General features: G+C 46.8%; 1 protein-coding gene across 1 annotated transcript; it reads left to right on the top strand.

Annotated features, from left to right (window-relative positions):
• The first annotated feature begins 558 nt into the window (after positions 1-558).
• slc38a6 (solute carrier family 38 member 6) lies at positions 559-18478 on the top strand. The gene is given in 18 exon segments (XM_030117440.1): positions 559-579; positions 896-1026; positions 1113-1186; positions 1904-1956; positions 2063-2105; positions 4019-4097; positions 5908-5993; positions 6068-6126; positions 6202-6273; positions 7447-7503; positions 7933-7960; positions 7963-7980; positions 7983-8013; positions 8098-8198; positions 15047-15171; positions 16353-16497; positions 16730-16824; positions 16944-18478. Coding segments are annotated over 18 exon segments (1302 nt in total). The 3' UTR covers positions 17028-18478.
• Positions 18479-19293: the final 815 nt, after the last annotated feature.

Here is a 19293-nt window from a genome sequence, read left to right as displayed (position 1 = left end):
TGAGCAGAATCTTTTCATTTCAATAATAAATTGATACTGACAACGATATAAACACAGATTCCAAATACACAATATGTTGTTAAGCAGGATGTTTTCCATTGGCTGGTGTCACCGTGTCTTCATATTCAGTCTTCCTGATATCTCGCCGTTATTCCCAGAATCTGCTGCAGGATTGATCGTGACGTTGCACATTACAGGAAAGCAGCAGAGTTAAAGCCACTCTGGATGTTTCTGGATTCATTAGTGCTGTGGAGTGAGTGGCTGAGCAGTAAGCCATCGTTTCGTCATTTACAGTCTGAATATGAGCAGAAACACCTGCTTTAAGGGAGAAGTGGTTTGTTTTATGCCGCGTTGCCATTTAAAGCATGCTGTGATGTTCTCCGCCTCAGTGTGACCCTGCACCGGATAATCTGGATTAAAACACATCCTTATGTAAACAGTCACGTACTTATATTACATGATTTGTTTGTGAAGACGCAGTGTTTTCTAGAGTTTCAGTATTTATATCTGAGCCCCCCCGCCCTTCACTTCCCGTCTGTCGCTGCAGTACCGGGCTGAATGGCGCTCCGCAGCCTGCAGGTCAATCCCAGCGTGTTGTGACACTGACACCGGAGTTGCCGGCCGTTCTGTCCAGGATATCCCCCATTAGGGAGGTCAAGCAGTTTGGGCAGCTCCCCTTATCCTGAGCTCAGGCAGCTGTCCCTCGGCCAGCGGCACAAATCCCGGCCCGTCCATTCCCGTTTCCAGCGCCTGATCCGGCGTGCCACCGCGGCGCTGCTCCACCTCATCCATCATGGAGGCCGGCCAGCTGCTCCTCACGCTGTCATACGCTCCTCTCTGCTGCTGATTCTTTGTCTTCTGATTTCTCCTTGCTGGATATTTGATCTGGGTGCAGGCGGCAGAGCGCCCGGCGGCCCGAGGAGCCTCCTTCGCCTCCTCTGTCTTCAACCTGATGAACGCCATCATGGGCAGTGGGATCCTGGGCCTTGCCTACGTGATGGCCAGCACAGGAATAGTCTTATTTTGGTGAGCTTCCTGCTAACTCACCTTCCACCGCGCTCCTCCTGAAATACCTGTCAGCGCTTCAGAGAGACGTGTCCTTCGTTTTGCAGCGTCCTGCTGGTGCTGGTGTCCAGCCTGGCTGCGTTCTCCATACACCTCCTCCTGAAGCTCTGCGACCAAACCGGTGAGCCTCAACACCTCCTCACACACTCACACACTCACACACACAGGCAGGGCTGTGCAGTCAGATGGCAGCTGAATCACCTGTAGAAAGAGTACATCATGAGAAAAATCCACATTTAATCAAAAATCAACGATCTTCAGTGAAGAAAAAAAAGGAATTTCAAAGTTATACAATTTTGAAGGTGCGAGTTAAAATCCGTCAAGTGCTAATGTTTCCCTTCAGACTGATGCTGGTTGGAGTCTGTCGGATCCCAACATGGGGACGTATTTTCGCTGATTCACAGTTACTCTGTCTCTTTGATGCCAAGGCGCCGTTTTACACGACAGTGTTTTCAAGTGAAAAGGAAAGCACGACAGCCCTGCTCCAAACCACCGAAAATGCGACTTTTTGAAAACACTGAGACTCCGTCGTCACGTAAATGGCGGGAATGCTGCTCCTGCGTATGTGCTCCACGGCCATCGTCAATAGAAGTTCTGCACATGCTCAGCAGAAGGACAATCAGAACAGCGTTTCCCTCCAGAGCGTCCTGCTGGTGCAGATGTGGTGAAGTAACCGTCCAGTGAAGGTGACTGATTTGTAGAAATTGGTTTGTGGGCTACTAAAACGGCGACTGTGTGGCCCGGACGCCGCCTGCTTCCCATGTCCAGGTTATGAAAGAGCACGTCTGGGACCACCCGCCGCTGATTTTCCTAACTGCCAGTGTTGATTTGCCTCCAGGTATTAATTCATACGAAGATCTGGGAGCGAAAGCTCTGCAGAAACCAGGGAAAGTGAGTGTTGACTTTTGGTCGGCTTTGAGTTTGAGAGTTCACACGTTTATGTTTTCAACATGATCAGGAAGCGCGTTCTCACGGCAGCCTCTGAAATCCTCTCTAGGTCCTGGTTGGAACTGCAATCCTCCTCCAAACATCGGCGGTGAGTGGGCCTGCTCTCACAGAACACTGACATCCATTCCTCCTGACACGTTGGACATGAAGTATTTTGTGGTTTTCAGAGAAGCAGAGTGCTGAGGAGCGCTTTGTTTTAGAGACCCGTAGCGCCGTCTGCTGGTGGTCCCGGGGCTCAGCGCCCTCCCCTCCTGCCCCGCCCCCATCCTGCGAGAGGCTATTATCTGGATTCCCTGATAACCTCTGACCCCGCAGGCCGCTGTCCTCTCCCAGAGCCTGAAACATGACTTCTCCTCTAATTGATCGCTGATGGTAGACCCCACCCCCCCCCACCCCCCCCACCCTCCGCCTGTCGAAGGACCTAATGGGAGCCCCCCCCTCCCTGTTTCCCCTCCCCCCGTTCGGCCCTGCCGCTCCTCCTGCCGCCGTCGCCGGCTGCTCCTGCTCCTCGGAGCTGAGGTGATGGCTCCTCTGCAGTCATTAGTGGCACGGCTGAGTGGATTATTGCCGTGCCCTCTGGTATGTTTGTGGTTTTCCCGGCGAGGGGCAGTGTGTGTGTGTGAGAGTGTGTGTGCGAGAGTGTGAGAGCCGGCACTCCAGCATGCATCTGCCTGTACCCCCGGGCCCCTTTTATAAGAGTGCAATTAGCCTCACTCTGGGTAAACATTCATCTGCACTGCCAAAGGCTGATGGGCCAATTGACCTTAATTACTGAGCAGCCCGGGGCCTCAGCCCGCCGCTCCCCGAGCTCTTAATGAAATGAAAGCAGCTCTGTCTTACGTTGAACACTCTCCACCACACAGAATACACCTCATTTCATCTTTGACCTTTACATACATGCTTGTTGTCAGTATATGTTTTCTTACAACGTGCTGAATAATGACCCTTTCTCTTCACTCAAGGCTTTTATTGTTTAGAGATGTAAGTATGACCCTCCCAGGATTCCCAGTAGAAGTGTTTCTGTGCTAACTGCATGAGGCCGAAGCGTTGCGTCGTGGCCGCTGTGTGATCCCCGTCAGCGTGCCTTCATGCTTTATTTGTGTGGCTGAAAACAAAAGAGTTTCTTGTTGTTTCCGCGGCTTTGCTTGAATTGATGGCTGAACCTCTGCAGGCAAAGCTTCTTGGCTGAAGCTTGAAAGCGGCTGTTGCCTGAGAATAACCTCACTCTGACAGATTTCAGGCCTTGGAAATGGCTTGCAGTTATTCTCAGGGAGAGATTGTCCTTGTGTCTGTGTGGGCTGAGGGGGTTATTGGAGGAATTTTCCTTTATAAACAAATACAGGATCTGAAGGATTATGGCCAGGCTTATTTAACGGCGAGTGCAGGACCTGCCCCGGGGCAGTAAGGTCCCAGCTAACCCTGGCTCTGCCTGGCTCAGATCTAACCCCCCCTAACGTTGTGTCTCTTCATGACTGACCACACACTGAAACGTGAACCTCCAACATGTGCTGCTCGCTGCTTTTCCACTTTTTCCTCTCAAGCTGGTGTGACTGTCAGGAACCGACTCCAATCCTCTTTTGATTGGCTGCCGGAGCGCACGAGGAAGTATTCTGTTTCCTAGCTGGGTGGAGAAGGGGGAGAAGTACCTGGATTAGCGTCAGGGATCGTTATTGTTAGCATTCCTCCCCCCCCCCCCTCCTCCTCCCTCCTCTCCCTCACCCCGGCTGCTGCTCGTGGACGAGCCGCTGTCTGCTTCTCTACACCCGAGGCTTTGCTCATGATCCCCCTTGAGCTGCCTGCCCCACCCATTTTACATTAACTGGGAGCAGTGGCGCCCCCCTTCACCCCCCCCCCCCCCCCCCCGGAAAGCTCGCATCATGCTCCCTCAGTGATTCCTGATTGTTTGTGGCAGCGTTATGTGTCTGCTGTGGCCTCCTCTGTGTGTTTATGTTGAAAACAGCCATATTCTGAAGCTGTCCTCTGCTCTCCTCTGCTCTCCTCCCAGCCATGTCATCCTACTTGTTTATCTTGAAGTTGGAGCTTCCTGCTGCCATCAGCGGCTTTCTGAGCCCGGACAGCCCAGGGTGGGTACATTTCTCCTCAATCCGCTGCACTCGGATGAAGAACGAGCCACTTCTGTTCCCATGATGTTGTAGATTAAAGCTTTTGGCCTCCGAATAAGTCAAATCTGACACTTCTGCGCCACAAAAACACACTCTGTCCAGAATTAGTCATGCAGAGAGAATTGTATGAATAATGCAACGGAGGGGAATCTCTCCCAAACCGCAGCGCACACCACTAATGTTTATCCTGTGAGCGATGGGAGGAGGGCCGTGTGTCTGCAGCGCCGCGTGAGGCAGGCCCGGAGGACGGGTGTTCATGACGGAGAGCCGTTCACGGCCGATCAGCGGCGCCCGGCGTGTCTTTCATTGGTCTGCGCGGACGAGTCTGCAGCCTCTCGCCGAGAAGGTCCAGCGGCAAAGGAATTAACTCTTATTGGCCACGCCGGTTCAGGCGAGCGCCGCAGCCGCTCTCCGCCCCATCCGTCAACATCTGAATCTTCCGCACGCAGCTGCTTTGTATTAGCGCTCTCCCTTCACCCCCAAATCTCTCACACATGTTCCCCGGAATCAGACTGATACAAGAGGATATCAGTTTTGCCATTCTAATTACAGCTCACTGCTGAGGGAAACAAAACATTTCTGTTAATGAGAGGCTTTGGGACATTAACACACACACACACACACACACACACAGGGAGTCCCACTGAAGCCTGACGAAGCGAGGTGTTTTATATTAAAATGTGTTTCTTTCTTATCTGGCTCATTAATCAAAAAGCGGCGCTCGGTCTTTGTGGTGTGTGTGTGTTGTGTGTGTGTGTGTGTGTGTGTGGTGTGTGGGGCGTGCTCCCTCATCCTGTTTAAATCCAGTTAACAGGCACTGGGCTGTGGATGTGGGGTTTTTTTTGCTGTCGGCCACGTTTAGCTGATCCTCGGCGCCGTGCGGAGATGGACTGACAGTCCGACTCCGCTTCCTCACCGAGAGCTGCTCTGCGTCTTGTTATAGCGTGAAATGTTCCACATTTCATGGGTCTTCTCGGCATCCTGCGCCTTTACAGTAAGCCCGGGGCCTCCTGGCAATTTGTCCCGATAGTGATTTTTCTCTCGAGCTCAGCCGCGGCGGAGAACTTCATCTAAACTTAGATCCCGGCGGAAGCGAGCGGTCAGGGGAATGCCGGAGTCGCCGAGGTCTCTCCAGCGTTCGGTAGCGGAGACGCAGAGACGGATCCATCAGCGCCGGCCGTAATGCCACAGCTGTGAAGCTGCCAGGCAGGGGTCGGCGGGTGTTGACGTGGCCGGAGCAGGTGCTGCCGACTCTGGGAGCCCCATAAAGAGCGCTGGAGCCAGTCCCCCGTGACCCCACGCTGCGCTCAACATCAGCAGCGCCAGGCGGCACCCTCCCCGGCCGACCCTGACCCCGGCGGGGCCGGCATGCCTTCCACATGTGTCACCTCCAGCGCCGCCCTTCCTCCTCCTCCCGCGGCTCCCCAATCCCGAATAAACCGCCAAGGCTATCCCCCAGCAAAGGAAAATATTATTCCCCCTCTGCACAAACCCAGCAAGTGAAATGTGGCCCCATCTGATGGAGCGACACGACGTTTGCATGTGAATTACATAATTGTTATGGTTTGCAAGAGCTAAAGCCTTTAACTCGTACCACATGATGAATCTGTCACTCTGTATTTGAGCTCGAGATGGAGACAAATTTCCAGAGCTGGCTCACCTTAAAGCATGGACGATTAATCTGTGCTGCCCCTGACTCTTCAGGATAAAGGAAATGTTGCTTAGTTCCACACTGACCTTCAGTAACGGGCGTCCTTGCTGTGTTCCTCAGAGGTGCCTGGTATGAAAATGGCAGAATCCTTGTGGTCCTCATCGCAGTCCTCATCATACTTCCTCTGTCCCTGCTGCCCAAAATCGGTAAGCTTCTGGATTTTCTGCTCATTCAGATTTGGACGGCTGCGTCTTGAACCGATCTTTTCTCACGTTTGCAGGCTTCCTGAGCTACACCAGCAGTCTGTCCTTTTTCTTTATGCTCTACTTTGCGGTTGTGGTAAGCTCTGGCAGAAGTATTGAAGCGCAGCTCTTCCCCTCTGTTGTTTCTCTCATCGAGTTGACTTGTTTCTAGATTGTGGTGAAGAAGTGGTCCATCCCCTGTCCCCTGCCGCACAACGTGACCACACCGTCAGGTGCTTTCCAGGTAACAAACCACATCCTTCTGTCGCTTTAAGCTTTCACACACACTGGAGACGTCTATCAGGAAGAGTTACAGCTCACAGCAGGAGGTAAACCCCTCATTCACGCCGCAGACGCTTCTCTGCCTCACTGGCTTTCGTCATCAGTCTGTAACACTGAAACACTGCGAAACCCTCATCCACAAAACCTGCGTGCGTCCACAATGATGCAGTTTTGAGAAAACCTGAACAGCCTGAAGCTTCTTTTTCAAAAACAGGAATTTGAAGCTAGTTCTGCAGCCGTCACTGTGCATTAGTTCACAAAGTCTTTCTCACAATTTTCAATTGTTCAAAATGTAATTTCTCCAGAGAACGAAGCTAATTTTTACTGCAATCAGCTGTTTAGTTTGTGTTCTCTTGTGTTAATTCAGCTAATCTAACTGAAACAAGGTAGTTTAGGTATTTTGGACAACTAAAGTACACACAATAAAAATACACTACAGTGAGAGTCAGAAACCGAAAAAGTTCCCAAACAACAAATATCCCAAAGCTTCTCCAAAACCAAAGAAAGATTACAGACAGTTGAAAAGTGAAGTGGAACGTTTTGGGACAACATTGCTGAATGACATGCTTGTATTTATGTGTGTTCCTTGTGTTTTATACTTCACTGCAACATGAACTATCCTTTGAGGACACAAATGAAAACTAAACACAGTCCAGGAATTAGAAAAAAAACACTACTTTTTATTTCACTCTTCATTTTAGTTGTTGTCTTTTATGTATTGTGTAATCACTGAAGGCCAGCTTGTGCCCTCTGTGCAGCCAGTTTTGGGCCGCAGACCGTAGCTTTCACTCCCCAGCGTTATCCTTTGCAGACACACACTCTGGCCTTGCTGGCAGGACCAGACGGTCACGGCCACAGGATCAGGAGGAAAACCCCACAGATTGAATTTACTGGTTGTGTCAGCTCTGTGTGAAGCTGCGATCGGTGAATGAAGCCAGTCCTGGAGGGAAGGAAGTCCAGGTGACCCTGTCTGATCCTGGAAATGACCTCTGACCTGTAGGAATCAGACAGATCTTAGTCAGACCTGGCATGGGTTAACTGGGCTTCCTCTCTGAAGCCGGACTGGGAAACTCAGCTTTCACTTTTCTGCAGAAGCCATCTCAACTTTCTCTCTCTTCCCTGCTCGTTTCTCCAGATATCAAATTCCTCCGACCCAGAATGCACGGCCGAACTGTTCGTCGTCTCCCGTCAGGTACGTCTGGGAGACCGGAGGGTTTTTTTCCCCGCGCTGCAGAAGCTTTGAGGCGGCAGTGAGAAGTTGTTGAGCGCAGGTTTGCTGCAGTTGTCGACTCATGAGGGATCGGTCTGCGCTTGTGGAACCTGAGCGCACTACACAGCTGCCTTTCACATTTTTTGCTTCATGCAAAGGCCATATGCACATCTGACACACCGAGTCGCACTGAGCACATGCGCTGGGTTGTTTCTGTGTGCGCATACTTAAAGTAAAAGATATAGCTAGAATGAAGTTCACACTTTGATACTGCATCATGACTGTGCAGCCTGCAGGGTAGTTACCAGCTTGTGAACCAAACCTTGGCCCACCTGCCCTCTCGCCCCGGTGTAACAGTGTAAGCTGACAATTTGCTAATGATGGCGGTGCTTTTATCGATGTGCGTTGCAGAGCGCCTACGCCATCCCCACCTTGGCCTTCTCTTCCTGTGCCACACGGCTGTCTGCCAATCTACTGCGAGCTGGACGGTCAGTCCCGCCGCTCGCCCGCCTCACCTTCACGCCGCCGCTCACACGTGAACGCCGGTCTCAGTCACTACGTGCTCGTGTGTTTCAGGCCGACCAAAGCCAGGATGCAGAAAGTTTCCATTGTCAGTATTAGCCTCAGCTTCCTGCTGTACCTCATCTCTGCCCTGTTTGGCTACCTCACTTTCTACGGTAAGGGACACATCTGTTGTTTAAAATTTAATGTACTTATTTTTTTGTAGTGATCGCAGTAATGTTGGGATATTTTTGGAGGAGAAATAGAGTAAAGCTTCTCATCATGCTGATAGAAGCTCAGAACCTCTGTGGTGTTAACTGTTCTTGCTGATTCTTTGACTCCAGACACCACCTAGTGGTGCAAAATGGTACTGAGCAAGGCTACACGTGCCGAGGCGAGAAACTCACAATATTTTATCATCCTGACTTTTAAGGGACTGAGCCTGAAAAGGCAAGAATTCCTCAAGCAAAGCTAGGAGAGTCCATGCCTGGAGGGCAAGGAGTCTATTGTAATTATAGAGTTTCTTTTGTTAACCCAGATTTGACCCACTTAGCACGCTCAAAAACTCACCAAAATTTGCATGCACATCGCGACTGGTGAAAAAAATTTAACAAAAGCCTCAAGCGGCGGCGGCGCGCTGACACACACTCGCCTCTGGATAACAACCCCCCACATCACTGACATCTGTGAACCGGCTCAACGTCACTGTGCAACCTCTCGACTGACAACATCCCAGGACTCCATGTGGAGGTAAGAGAACAGCTGATACACATGACAGTAACCAGAATGCTTTGCTACCAGAGCCCAGAGGTTTAACCTCTCAGTTGTTTTATTTTAGCCTCTCTGCTTTAGAATCATTTATTTAAACCTTCCATAAACTCATATACAGTATGTACCTGCTAACAGACAAGTAAGTCTGTTCGCTGATGTCTTAGCCTCATAGAGAGTAGTGTTTACTTTGTGAGCATTTCAGAGCAAGATGCTACAAAACAATCTTAATATTCACTCATTAATTAAAATACTTTATGCAGCTCTCTGCGTGTGTCTGGGTTTTTTGCTGTTAATGCATGTTTAAATTGAGAATACTACAATATTAGAAGGTAAGATTGGTTCATTTGTAATGGTAGAAATCACATCCTCAGAGTTTTTGTCAGTCCTTTTGAGATATTCTGACCGGTAATTATTACTGTATCATATAAACTGTCCCATTCTTGAAACAGCTGAATATTTTAATATTAATAAGTTAATTGTTAATTTTGAAATATTTATTTTCTACAGGAAACCTGCTGATGACTGAAGAAGAACCTGAGCCTAGATCTGAACCAGAGTCCCAAATCCTGTTGTCTGGCTGCTCTCATCTAAATGAATGAGGAGAAAAAATATCCGAGGCAGAGAACACGCCCTGATCAAACACCTGAAACGAGTGGCGAGTGTGGCTAAACCGTGACTCCAGCTCAGCCTCACTCCTCTCACTATCAGCAACCATCAGCAACCCAGAGCTTTAGATCGTCAGCAGCACCAGGTTCCTGGAGCTGCAGATAACGGACTCCTTGAGCTGGTCCAAACTTATTGGAACATTTGGAAAGAGGGCCCAGCAGCTTAGGCTCCTTCTCTGCCGGACGAGGAGAGTACACCTCCTGGCTCCCATCCTCACCTCCTTCTCCAGAGGATCAACAAGTTCAACTACAGTTCTTCTGGAAATTCATAAGAAATATTTCCCCACTGCTCACCCAGCTGCATCACACAGGACTGCTCCACCAAAGACCTCGCATTGCCAGGAAAGATGATCCTGAAATTGACTGTGAAGTGGTGTTTTATTCTCTTAGCATATTTTACTAAAAAGTATTTTTGTGTATATTATTCTGTTTTTCCATGCACTGTCATTGTCAGTATTCCTGCGATAATGCGAACCTTTTCTGAAACCGAAATTCTAAAACAATGTGCTTCCGCTTGAAACTTCGTCAGTTGGGCCTAAATCCAGAAAAGCTTCAAGAAAAAATGCTGCCAATTTAAAAATGAATAGTATTCTGATCCTGCCAACAGCAGGATTTGGGTTTCTGAGGCCTAATGGTCCAGGACGTGTTTAATGAAACAAACTCCAGCATGGTCGGGGTAGTTTGGATTACTTTATACTATTATGTTGTATTATAGTGTATATTTATCGTGTTTATTATTAGTTTGTTACATTGTTTTTGTTTTGTTTTCTTAATTAAAAAAATTAACTCACAATCATGAATTCGGGAATTTGAACAGTGTTTTTTCCACGGAAACGCTTCCAGTCACTTGACAGGACCGATGACATCACATCACATCACCGCAGAGAGCAAAGGCAGGATTGAAGCCCATGGGGCAGAATCTGGTTCAGTTGGGACACTCGGCATAGAGAGAGCAGTGGAACTGTAGCTTTGACGCATTTCTGGTAGACTTGGTTCTTCAACCAGGACGCAGGACAGATTAGAACGCTTTTCACACACGTTTCAGTATCGAGGTTTTTTAACGATCGATTGTGACAAGAACACACAGGGTTTGGATATCATGACATCTGAAGGAAAGAAACTCGTGCACGCCTACATCCCCGAGTCCTACAAAATTATTGGGCGCCTGGGTGATGGTAGTTATGGTGCAGTGTACAGGTGCCTCAAACCAGGGACCCATCAAGAAGTGGCCGTGAAAACACCCATAGAGGATCCAAATGATCTGGAAAATGAGGTAAGACAAATATGATACATTTCCACAAATTCTACTTTATATAAGGTTACAGTAGCCCTTCTAGTAGGGTCTGAGTAGCTCTAGTAGGTTTATGGATGTTACATTTAAAGAAAGGTTAATTTGATCATGTCGCTCATTAAAACATTTCTTTACAGGCTATAATCATGAGTGTATCATGGCCGAGAAGCTGGATGAGGCCAACATTATTCAGTGCTACGGGGAGCTATCTGTGAATGATGCCGTGAGTTTGGAGTTTGAACTCCTGGATGTGAGCTTGGAGGAGTGGTTCTTCCGCCGGGGCCGGGCCATGTTCCTGGATGACATCCGCAAAGTCATCCAACAGCTGGCTGTGGCCTTCAGCGGGATCAAGAGGGTTGGTGTGATCCACACTGATTTAAAGATGGACAACGTCATGTTTGTGGATCAGGCCCGTCAGCCATTCAAGTTAAAACTGATTGACTTTGGCTGCGCCATCCTCACATGTGAAGCCGTAACAGGAATCCAACTGCAGGTGGAGGGACTGAGGTAAGAGCTGAGGAGATGACCCTGATGACACCTGCCTCTGTGGGCTGCTCTCTCACATCAGTGTGATTCAGTTTGTCCCAGTTCAGGTTTCAGTTTCGATCATTCGAGCTGACAATGTAACTAACGCTTTGATTTCTTCCTTCTTTCACAGAGCCCCAGAAATTATACTTGGTCTGCCCTTCTCCTTGCCCATTGACATCTGGTCACTGGGGTGCATGTTGGGTACCATGCTCCTTAATGTGGATTTTTTTGATGGCAACAATGAATGAAACGGTAAGTCATTTATTTCATGTGCATGAAGCAGAACCTTTTCTTTGAAGGAACTCGGCATCTACAGACTGGAGGGATTTGATATGCAGTGGCCCTCCTCTTCTGCTTGAACTCATTGTTGGAAACTAAATCTGTGGTTCATTTTTTTTTTTTCTTTTGCAGTTGCAGTACATCATGAAGGTGCTGGGACCGCCACCAGGACACATGCTGGATGCTGGGATGTGGACAGACGTGTTTTTCAAGAAGAGAGGGGATTCCTGGACATTAAAGGTACCGTACTCGTCTCTAACATTTTTCGGTCATAGTTTTATGGCTGACCGTGAAGACACAATATTTTCGTTCATTAATTTTCTTTGCATCATTAATACTGTGACTATTTTTGTCTTTTAGACACCAAAAGAGTTTTGGGAAGATGAAGGGAAAAGCCAACCACCAACCACCAGCCAGAAAAGAGCATATAAATACAAATCCCTGGATGAGATGATGACGGTATGTCTGCAAAAGCCAGCAGGCACTTTGTTGAATTTCCTCCATGATTTGACAATTTGGGAAGGTGACTTAAGTTTTCATGTTGTATTGTTTTCTATTACAGAAACGGCGTGATATCGACGAGGACCCGGAGGAACTGAGGGAGTGTGTTGCTCTGTTGAAGGCCATGCTCCACTGGGACGCCAAGGAGAGGATCACTCCTGAAGGGATCCTCAACCATCCCTTTATAACCCGGAGCTTTGCTGAAAACAGGTCGCACTCCAGTCAAAGGTAAGATATATGCAGATTGTGTTCATATGTCCAAAAAGCCAGTGGAGCGAACCCCGTTCTGTTTCTGATAAGAGAGAGTGAGGCTGAGTTCTGTGCTGGTCTTCAAAACTACGTCTTCTGTCTGACAGAACTGTGTAGAACAGAACAGTGGTCTGGATTTGTTTGTAACGTCTGTGATTAACTGTGTTTTGGTTCAACAGTGTCCCCCCAGCTGAGCCTCTACAAAGTCCAGCAGAACCTCCAGGAGAGGTGACAGCTCCAGAGATTGGTGAAAGGTATGATCATCATCCGAAACGTTCCAGAAACAATTCTAGATCAGCATCAGACAGAAGATCAGCTCTGAGCTGTATCACCCTCCCGTTAACTCTCTGCATTTCTCTGTTCAGGCCTGACAGTTCGACACCTCTGGAGCCCACCGGCACAGCCGAGGACGCAGAAAAGCTTTCCTTCAAGGAGGAGGAGAAGACGGCCGGAAAGAAGGAGATGAAGAAGAACTGCTTCCGTCGCTTCATTTCCTGGATCGATGGGTGTTTTCCTCACAAAAGCACCAAGGAGGACAGTGTCCCCCCAGCTGACCCTCAGACTCCTGCAGCAGTACCTTCAGGAGACTTGACAGTTCAACATAACGATGGAAGACCTGACGGTTCGACACCTCCTGCACAAAACGACTGTTCTGAGTCTTCAGAACGTTGTGAGCCTCAGGAGTCTGAAGCTCTTGCGATCGCTGACTGTTCCGTGGAGCCTACTGACGGTGTTGAACCCTCCGGCATAATTGTTCCTGTGAAGGACGAGGAGATGATGACTCCAAAGATGAAGAAGAAGAAGAACTGCATCCGCCGCATGATGTCATGGATCAGGAAAAAGCTACGTGTAGCGGCTCCTGAAGAGAGATGAGACTCTCTCTCTAACTCTCTGTCCTCTCTCTAAGACAGAGGGAGGTGTGTGTGTGTAGGTGTGAGCTTTCAGCGTTCATGTTCATTGTGAGCTCAGAAATCACAAAGAGTCAGCAAAACCTGAAAGAAGGTAGAAGGGTTGAAAACAGCTCCAAAAGGTAAGAAAAAGTTAGCAAGTTGAAACAGCTGAAAAAAAGACCCTCAAAGTTCCCAAAAAGTTGAAAGAAATTGAAAAGTAGAATAAAATCCGTCACTGAAATAAAAATGTGAGTAAAAAAGTATCAGTAAAGTTGTATAAACAGTAAACCAGCAGTAGAGTCCTGTCAGAGTAACAGAGGATCAGCAGAGCTCCAGTCTCAATGGAAAAGGTTCAAATTGACAAAATTTGTTGGGAGGAGCGTGCCACAAACGACGGAAGAAGTCAGAGAAATAAGAAATGGAATCTAAAGGTGTGAATGCATCAGCACTCTCTACCCACTCTGCATGCCGGCCCGGCTGCCCACGCCCCGACCCCTGACCCCTGCTCTGAGTCCACACCCCATGCTGGAGGACAAACTCAAGACTGCACTTTGGACTGAGTTTCATTGATTAGTTTCAATGATTAAAATATCGTTAATAGGAAATATGTTGATCCTGTCTTATTTTAACTTTTTGACATTTGTATGATGAGTGAGTGTGTCCGAAAAGATTTATCCAGTAACAAAAATCCATCACATGGCATGTGGGGGGTTATTGATGACCCACAGCTATTGTTTCGTTAAAATGCACTGATAAGTTAAAGAACCAAAGAGAAGAAGAGAAGAACACTTTTATGAGATGGAAGCTCCGGCATTATTTTGACTTCACATAATCATTTAAGCCTCTCTGCTCAAGTCTCATGTTTATTCAAACTTTCCATAAACTGACATATTTGTCTGCTAACAGACCAGTAACTTTAATGAGGTGTGTCTTCAGCACCATCAACCGTAATGTTTACTCTGTGAACATTTCAGGTCATCAGCAGAACTTTCAACGGTTTATTTATCGAGATTAATTAGTCGTAACTTATTCAATTGAACTTAATCTTTTAACACAAGTGTAAGAAAAGAGAACTCTTCATTATTTTGCATTATAGGAGTGTTGACTTCAGAACATCATAAAAAGATCACATTTTAACTCATTTTCATTTCATTTTCCTCAAGTAATATCAAAGTCTCACATTACAAAATGTAAAGATACTCTGTGTGCTCATGATACCTGATCATATAACAATGCTGAACCCAGCAGTGGAACCACGTTGCTGGAAAAGGACAATGTTTCTCCTTTTAGTTGACAGCCTCTATAGTTTTCATTGTGATACAGCTGGGAACCGTTTAAAGTGACTCTACAGTGTTTAAATATATGTTGCATTAAAAATGCTGTGAAATATAATTGCATTGTGACATCAAGATTTTAAGGGGGAGAATTTCACAGTAATCACTGTTTGCTCTCATTGTTTTCTTCTTCTTCTTTTCTTCTTCTTCTTCTCTCTCTTCTTCTCTTCTTCTTCTTCTTCTTTCTTCTCTTCTTCTTTCTTCTTCTTCTCTTCTTCTCTTCTTCTTTCTTCTTCCTTTCTTTTCTCTTCTTCTTTTCTTCTTTCTTTTCTTTTTCTTCTTTTTTTTCTCTTTTTCTTCTTCTTTTCTTTTCTTTTTTTCTTCTTTTCCTTCTTTTCTTTTTTCTCTTTTTTTTTTTCTTCTTTTTTCTTCTTCTTCTTCTTCTTTCTTCTTCTTCTTCTTCTTCTTTTCTCTTCTCTTCTTCTTTCTTCTTCTTCTTCTCTTCTCTTCTTTCTTTCTTCTTCTTTCTTCTTCTTTTCTTCTTCTTCTTCTCTTCTTCCCCCCTGCTCCTTGCAGCCCATGTGACCTCTGACCTGCTGGTGGGATACGATGACTATTTGAAACAGGACATCATGGTGTCGACCGTCCGGCTGGCCATCCTCCTGGCTGTGCTGCTGACTGTGCCACTCATACATTTCCCAGTGAGTTTATTATCCATCCATCCATCCATCCATTCATTCATCATCCATCCACCATCCGGACAGTTCTCCACTCTGTCTCAGTGTTTGATGGACTAAAGGCCCGTCCATGCTTCACATGTCCGCGTGGGTGCGCGTTGCGCGTTGGTCCGCGTGACGTAAAAATCGTCATGAATTCCTGTCCGCTAGGGTCCACGCGGACCGATCCGCGGACGTCCGCGCAGCAGCCAGAAATTGAGACCGCGTTGCTCATTGCGCGCAGGTCGCGGAAGTGTACGCATGCGCCAGAGCACCATAGCAAACAAAACATGACGGTAAACGTGAAAGTAGACGGAGCTCCAGCCTGATGGCTCCACTTAAAGACACCGAAAGAGTGAAAAACTCGTGGAAAGAGAGAGAGACTGTCTGGAGGGAGGAGAAGGTCTGCAGACAGAAGTGAAAAAGTAACTAATCGCTCCGGCGCCGCCCCGCGATTCAGAAACAGAAAAAAAAGGCTAAATAAACTTTAATACTTAAAGATAATGTACTGACAATGTATGCTTAATTTTCTCTGATAATCCGTAATAAAGGAGCAGATAAACAGTCTGTAGTGCCGGAAAAGCTTCTCGAGGCTGCGTGGATCACCGCGCCTGCATGAGACGCGCACCACCTGCTCAAAATGTAGCATGGGAGAAAGCGCGTCCGCATCGGTGGTGCGCAGACCTTCCAAAGCGGACGCGGAAACGCGTACATGTGAAGCATGGACGAGCCTTAACACTGCTTCAAGTTCCACTTTCAAACTTTCATTCACCAGTTTTTCTCTACAAATGCTGACTTCAGCTCGGTTTGTGTCCGTTGCCTCTGTGAGGCCAGGTTCTGTGTAGCTCTGCTACTGCTGCTCTGTTTCTCTTTGACTGATTCTTCTTTACCTTCAGCCTGACGCACCGCCATTTTTCTCCTATTGTTGACGTTGTTGGCTTTATCTTTACACTTATTGAAGACATGTTCAGCACGCTCGCAATATTTTAAACCTTTTGAATGGTAATATTTGAAAAAAAATTTAAATAAATGCACGTTAACATAAACACCTTAACTTAAAACTTTTAAGACATAAATTAATTCAATACTGCTGATTTACATGTTTTTTTAATATCTAAAATGAAGAGGGCTTTGCGTGCGTGTGTGTGTGTGTGTGTGTGTTGCAGGCCCGTAAAGCTGTGATTTCGGTGCTCTGTGGAGATCGGCCCTTCTCCTGGCTGACCCACGTCGCCGCCACGCTCTGCATCCTGACCGTGGTGCTGCTGCTCGCCATCTTTGTGCCGAACATCAGGGACCTGTTTGGAGTCATAGGTACGACGTTTCCTTCAAAATACACCAAGAAGAACATTCAGTTTTTCAGAGACACGACAAAAATAGGAAAGTCTGTTTTCTCTCCTGAATATTTACACGTTCATTAAACTTCAGCAGAGTTTCAGAGCACAGTGATTCCACGGTTATTGATTGTCCTGCTGAAGTGGCAGCCTCCGCTCATACATGTTTAATGGTGTAGCTCCGATCAAATGATTTCCCTCTTTGTTCTCAGGATCAACAACAGCCAGCTGCCTGCTGTTTGTTTTTCCGGGCATCTTCTACCTCAAGATCAGCCGCCAGCCGCTCAGATCTGTTGACTCCGTCGGGGTAAATGCAGCACACAGACGCGGAGTCGGACTGAACTTTTCGAGTGGTTTTTCTTCACGTTTTCTCCCCCTCCCCCCTCTCTCCTGGGTAACTTGAGTGTGTGCTCCTCCTGTCTGCAGGCTGTTCTTCTCGTGGTCTTCGGCCTGATTATGGGCGTCATCAGTTTCTCTGTCATTGTCATCACATGGGTAAAGAGCTCCTAACCTCGCCTGGGCCTCTTTCCTCCAATCAAGAGCAAGAGCAAAGAAAGGGAACCATGTGTCAAAGAAACCTAATACGGAGTACAGAGAAGGGAAGAGATAAATGTTCACCAGCGTCTCCTCAGGCACGCCTTTTATGCCAAAGTTGTTCTCAACACTATATCAGTGTTTTTTGTTTTCACCAGTTCTTCTAAATGATCTCTGCATTGATTTGTAAGCTGGAGTACATTCAGTTTTCATGCACTTTATGCAAAAAAAAACACATGAACATGTGGGTGAAGCCTCACAACCAAAACTATGTACTGTTTACTGCTTTTTAAAAGGAATGTTTTGTGATTTCCACAACTTTGGTTTCATAATATATTTTATTTTCTGTGACTGTAGATGCTTATGAAGTACTTTGAATCTCTCTTTTTATTGGTTGTTCATTTCCTTCTCATAGCACAGGAGAAACTGCTTTTTATTTGTCCGTCAGCTCTATAAAAGCTGAGAAATCTGTTTTTAAATGTTAATTACAGTGAAAGTATATCATGTGGTTTGTATTGCACAATGATAAAATGGCTGTTTTTGAGTTACTGGCTTTGTGTTTATAAGAAAATAACACGTCACTTTGCACTTTCCACCACAGAAACGTCTTTATCGGTGTGGAGGGAAGCTGATCAGTCAGATGTCCGTGTGTTTGACTGGCAGGGCCGCTCCATGCTTTCAGTCTGCAGCTAACTGAAGCCACATGCTCTGTACGTTTCTAATCATGATGCTGTTTAGATTGTCTCCATGCTGCCTCTGGAAACCACCGCCACCCCACTGCTGCTTTTAATCTAAGGAATTAGGCAGGTCCGCCCGCCGTCCCTGCAGAAAGCAGTGGCTGCCCAGTTTTCACGCCCCCTCCCTCCCTCCCTCCCGCTCACCCGCCCGGCTTTAAAGAAGGCTCTGAAGCAGAGGAAATATCCCCGGCCCACATGGATCCTTCCAGAAAGAAAAGAGACTGTAGGTGCAGTCAGAGCCGGCCGCTTTTTCAGCTTTCACATGTTAGACTGCAGTGAATGTGCCAATAAGCCGTCCGGCAATCTTTTATATCGTTTTGTCTGACTTGACATGACAGGAGGCTGCAGGAAGCTGAATAATCCCCAGCTCACTGCAGACCAAGGACCAGTGACCCTCAAATAATGTGTGGAAGCCCAGCAGCGTCGGGAAAACATGCAAACTCCACACAGTTCAAACCCAGGGTGTCCTCCCTGTGAGGGAAGAGTGCTAACCACTGCACCACCATGTGGTTACCATTATAACCAGAAAATGTCCCATTTCAAGTCATGCATGGCAAAATCTACTTCAAAAACCACTTTCTCAAATATTTATTTGTGCAATTTCGACAAAATCAGAATAAGATGCTGGTATTAAATAAGGAATACCAAAACAACATGAAGAAATGCTCTTTCTTTCTAACGTTTCATTAATTCCACACATGACGCATCACTCATGCCCCAGTTAACTGAAATCTGCACCCATTACACATCCTTATAAATGAATGCTCTGGTATTGATACATAGCTAGATCAACATTTATCAAATTGCCTGAACATAATAGATGCAGTTTGTTCGATTGAGTAGTTTCTCTATATTATTTTCCCATAATAAAGATAAATTTTACTCTGTCTCTTCACAGCATAATGTTGAATGACTGTAATCACTTCCATTGCTATAAAAGCAGGATTTAGTCAGTCTAATCTCCGCCTGATGGAGGGTTGGATGAAGGTGTAACTCAAAGCTCTTTATATCCTGTTGCACATTTTTCCACAAACCTACAATATTTGGGCAAAACCTGAATACATGCGTCTGTCATCCACCCTTCCTCCATCAATTAAAATGTGATGATTTTTCATCTTTCCCTTCTAATCAAGATATTTCCAGATATTGTTGAGCTTTTAGTTGATCTAATCTGAACACAAACCTCAGTGAATTTGAGTTTGGTGAATTACTTCTTTATCACACATCTTCTTGGCTATAGTATGATTGAAAAGCAGAATTATTAACGTTGATGTGGCAGCTTGTTGTAGAGAACAGACATTTGTGGGATGAGCAGCAGAGCTGAGCATGTGGGCTGTTTTTCGATGTTGTTTGGTGGATCAGATGATTGAAGCCTGAACAAACAAGACACATTGGCAAGTTAACAATTCATTCACTGAACAAACAGGATCGTGAGTCTTGTGTGGAAGAACCAAACTCAGCCACAGCAGCCTGGCAGCTCCTCGTCCTCCCGGCGGTCAGCGGTC

This window comes from Salarias fasciatus, chromosome 19, assembly GCF_902148845.1.
Source record: "Salarias fasciatus chromosome 19, fSalaFa1.1, whole genome shotgun sequence".
Taxonomy (NCBI): Eukaryota; Metazoa; Chordata; class Actinopteri; order Blenniiformes; family Blenniidae; genus Salarias; species Salarias fasciatus.
Note: the sequence above shows the minus strand (reverse complement) of the source record. Positions and strands in the feature narration are given on the sequence as shown.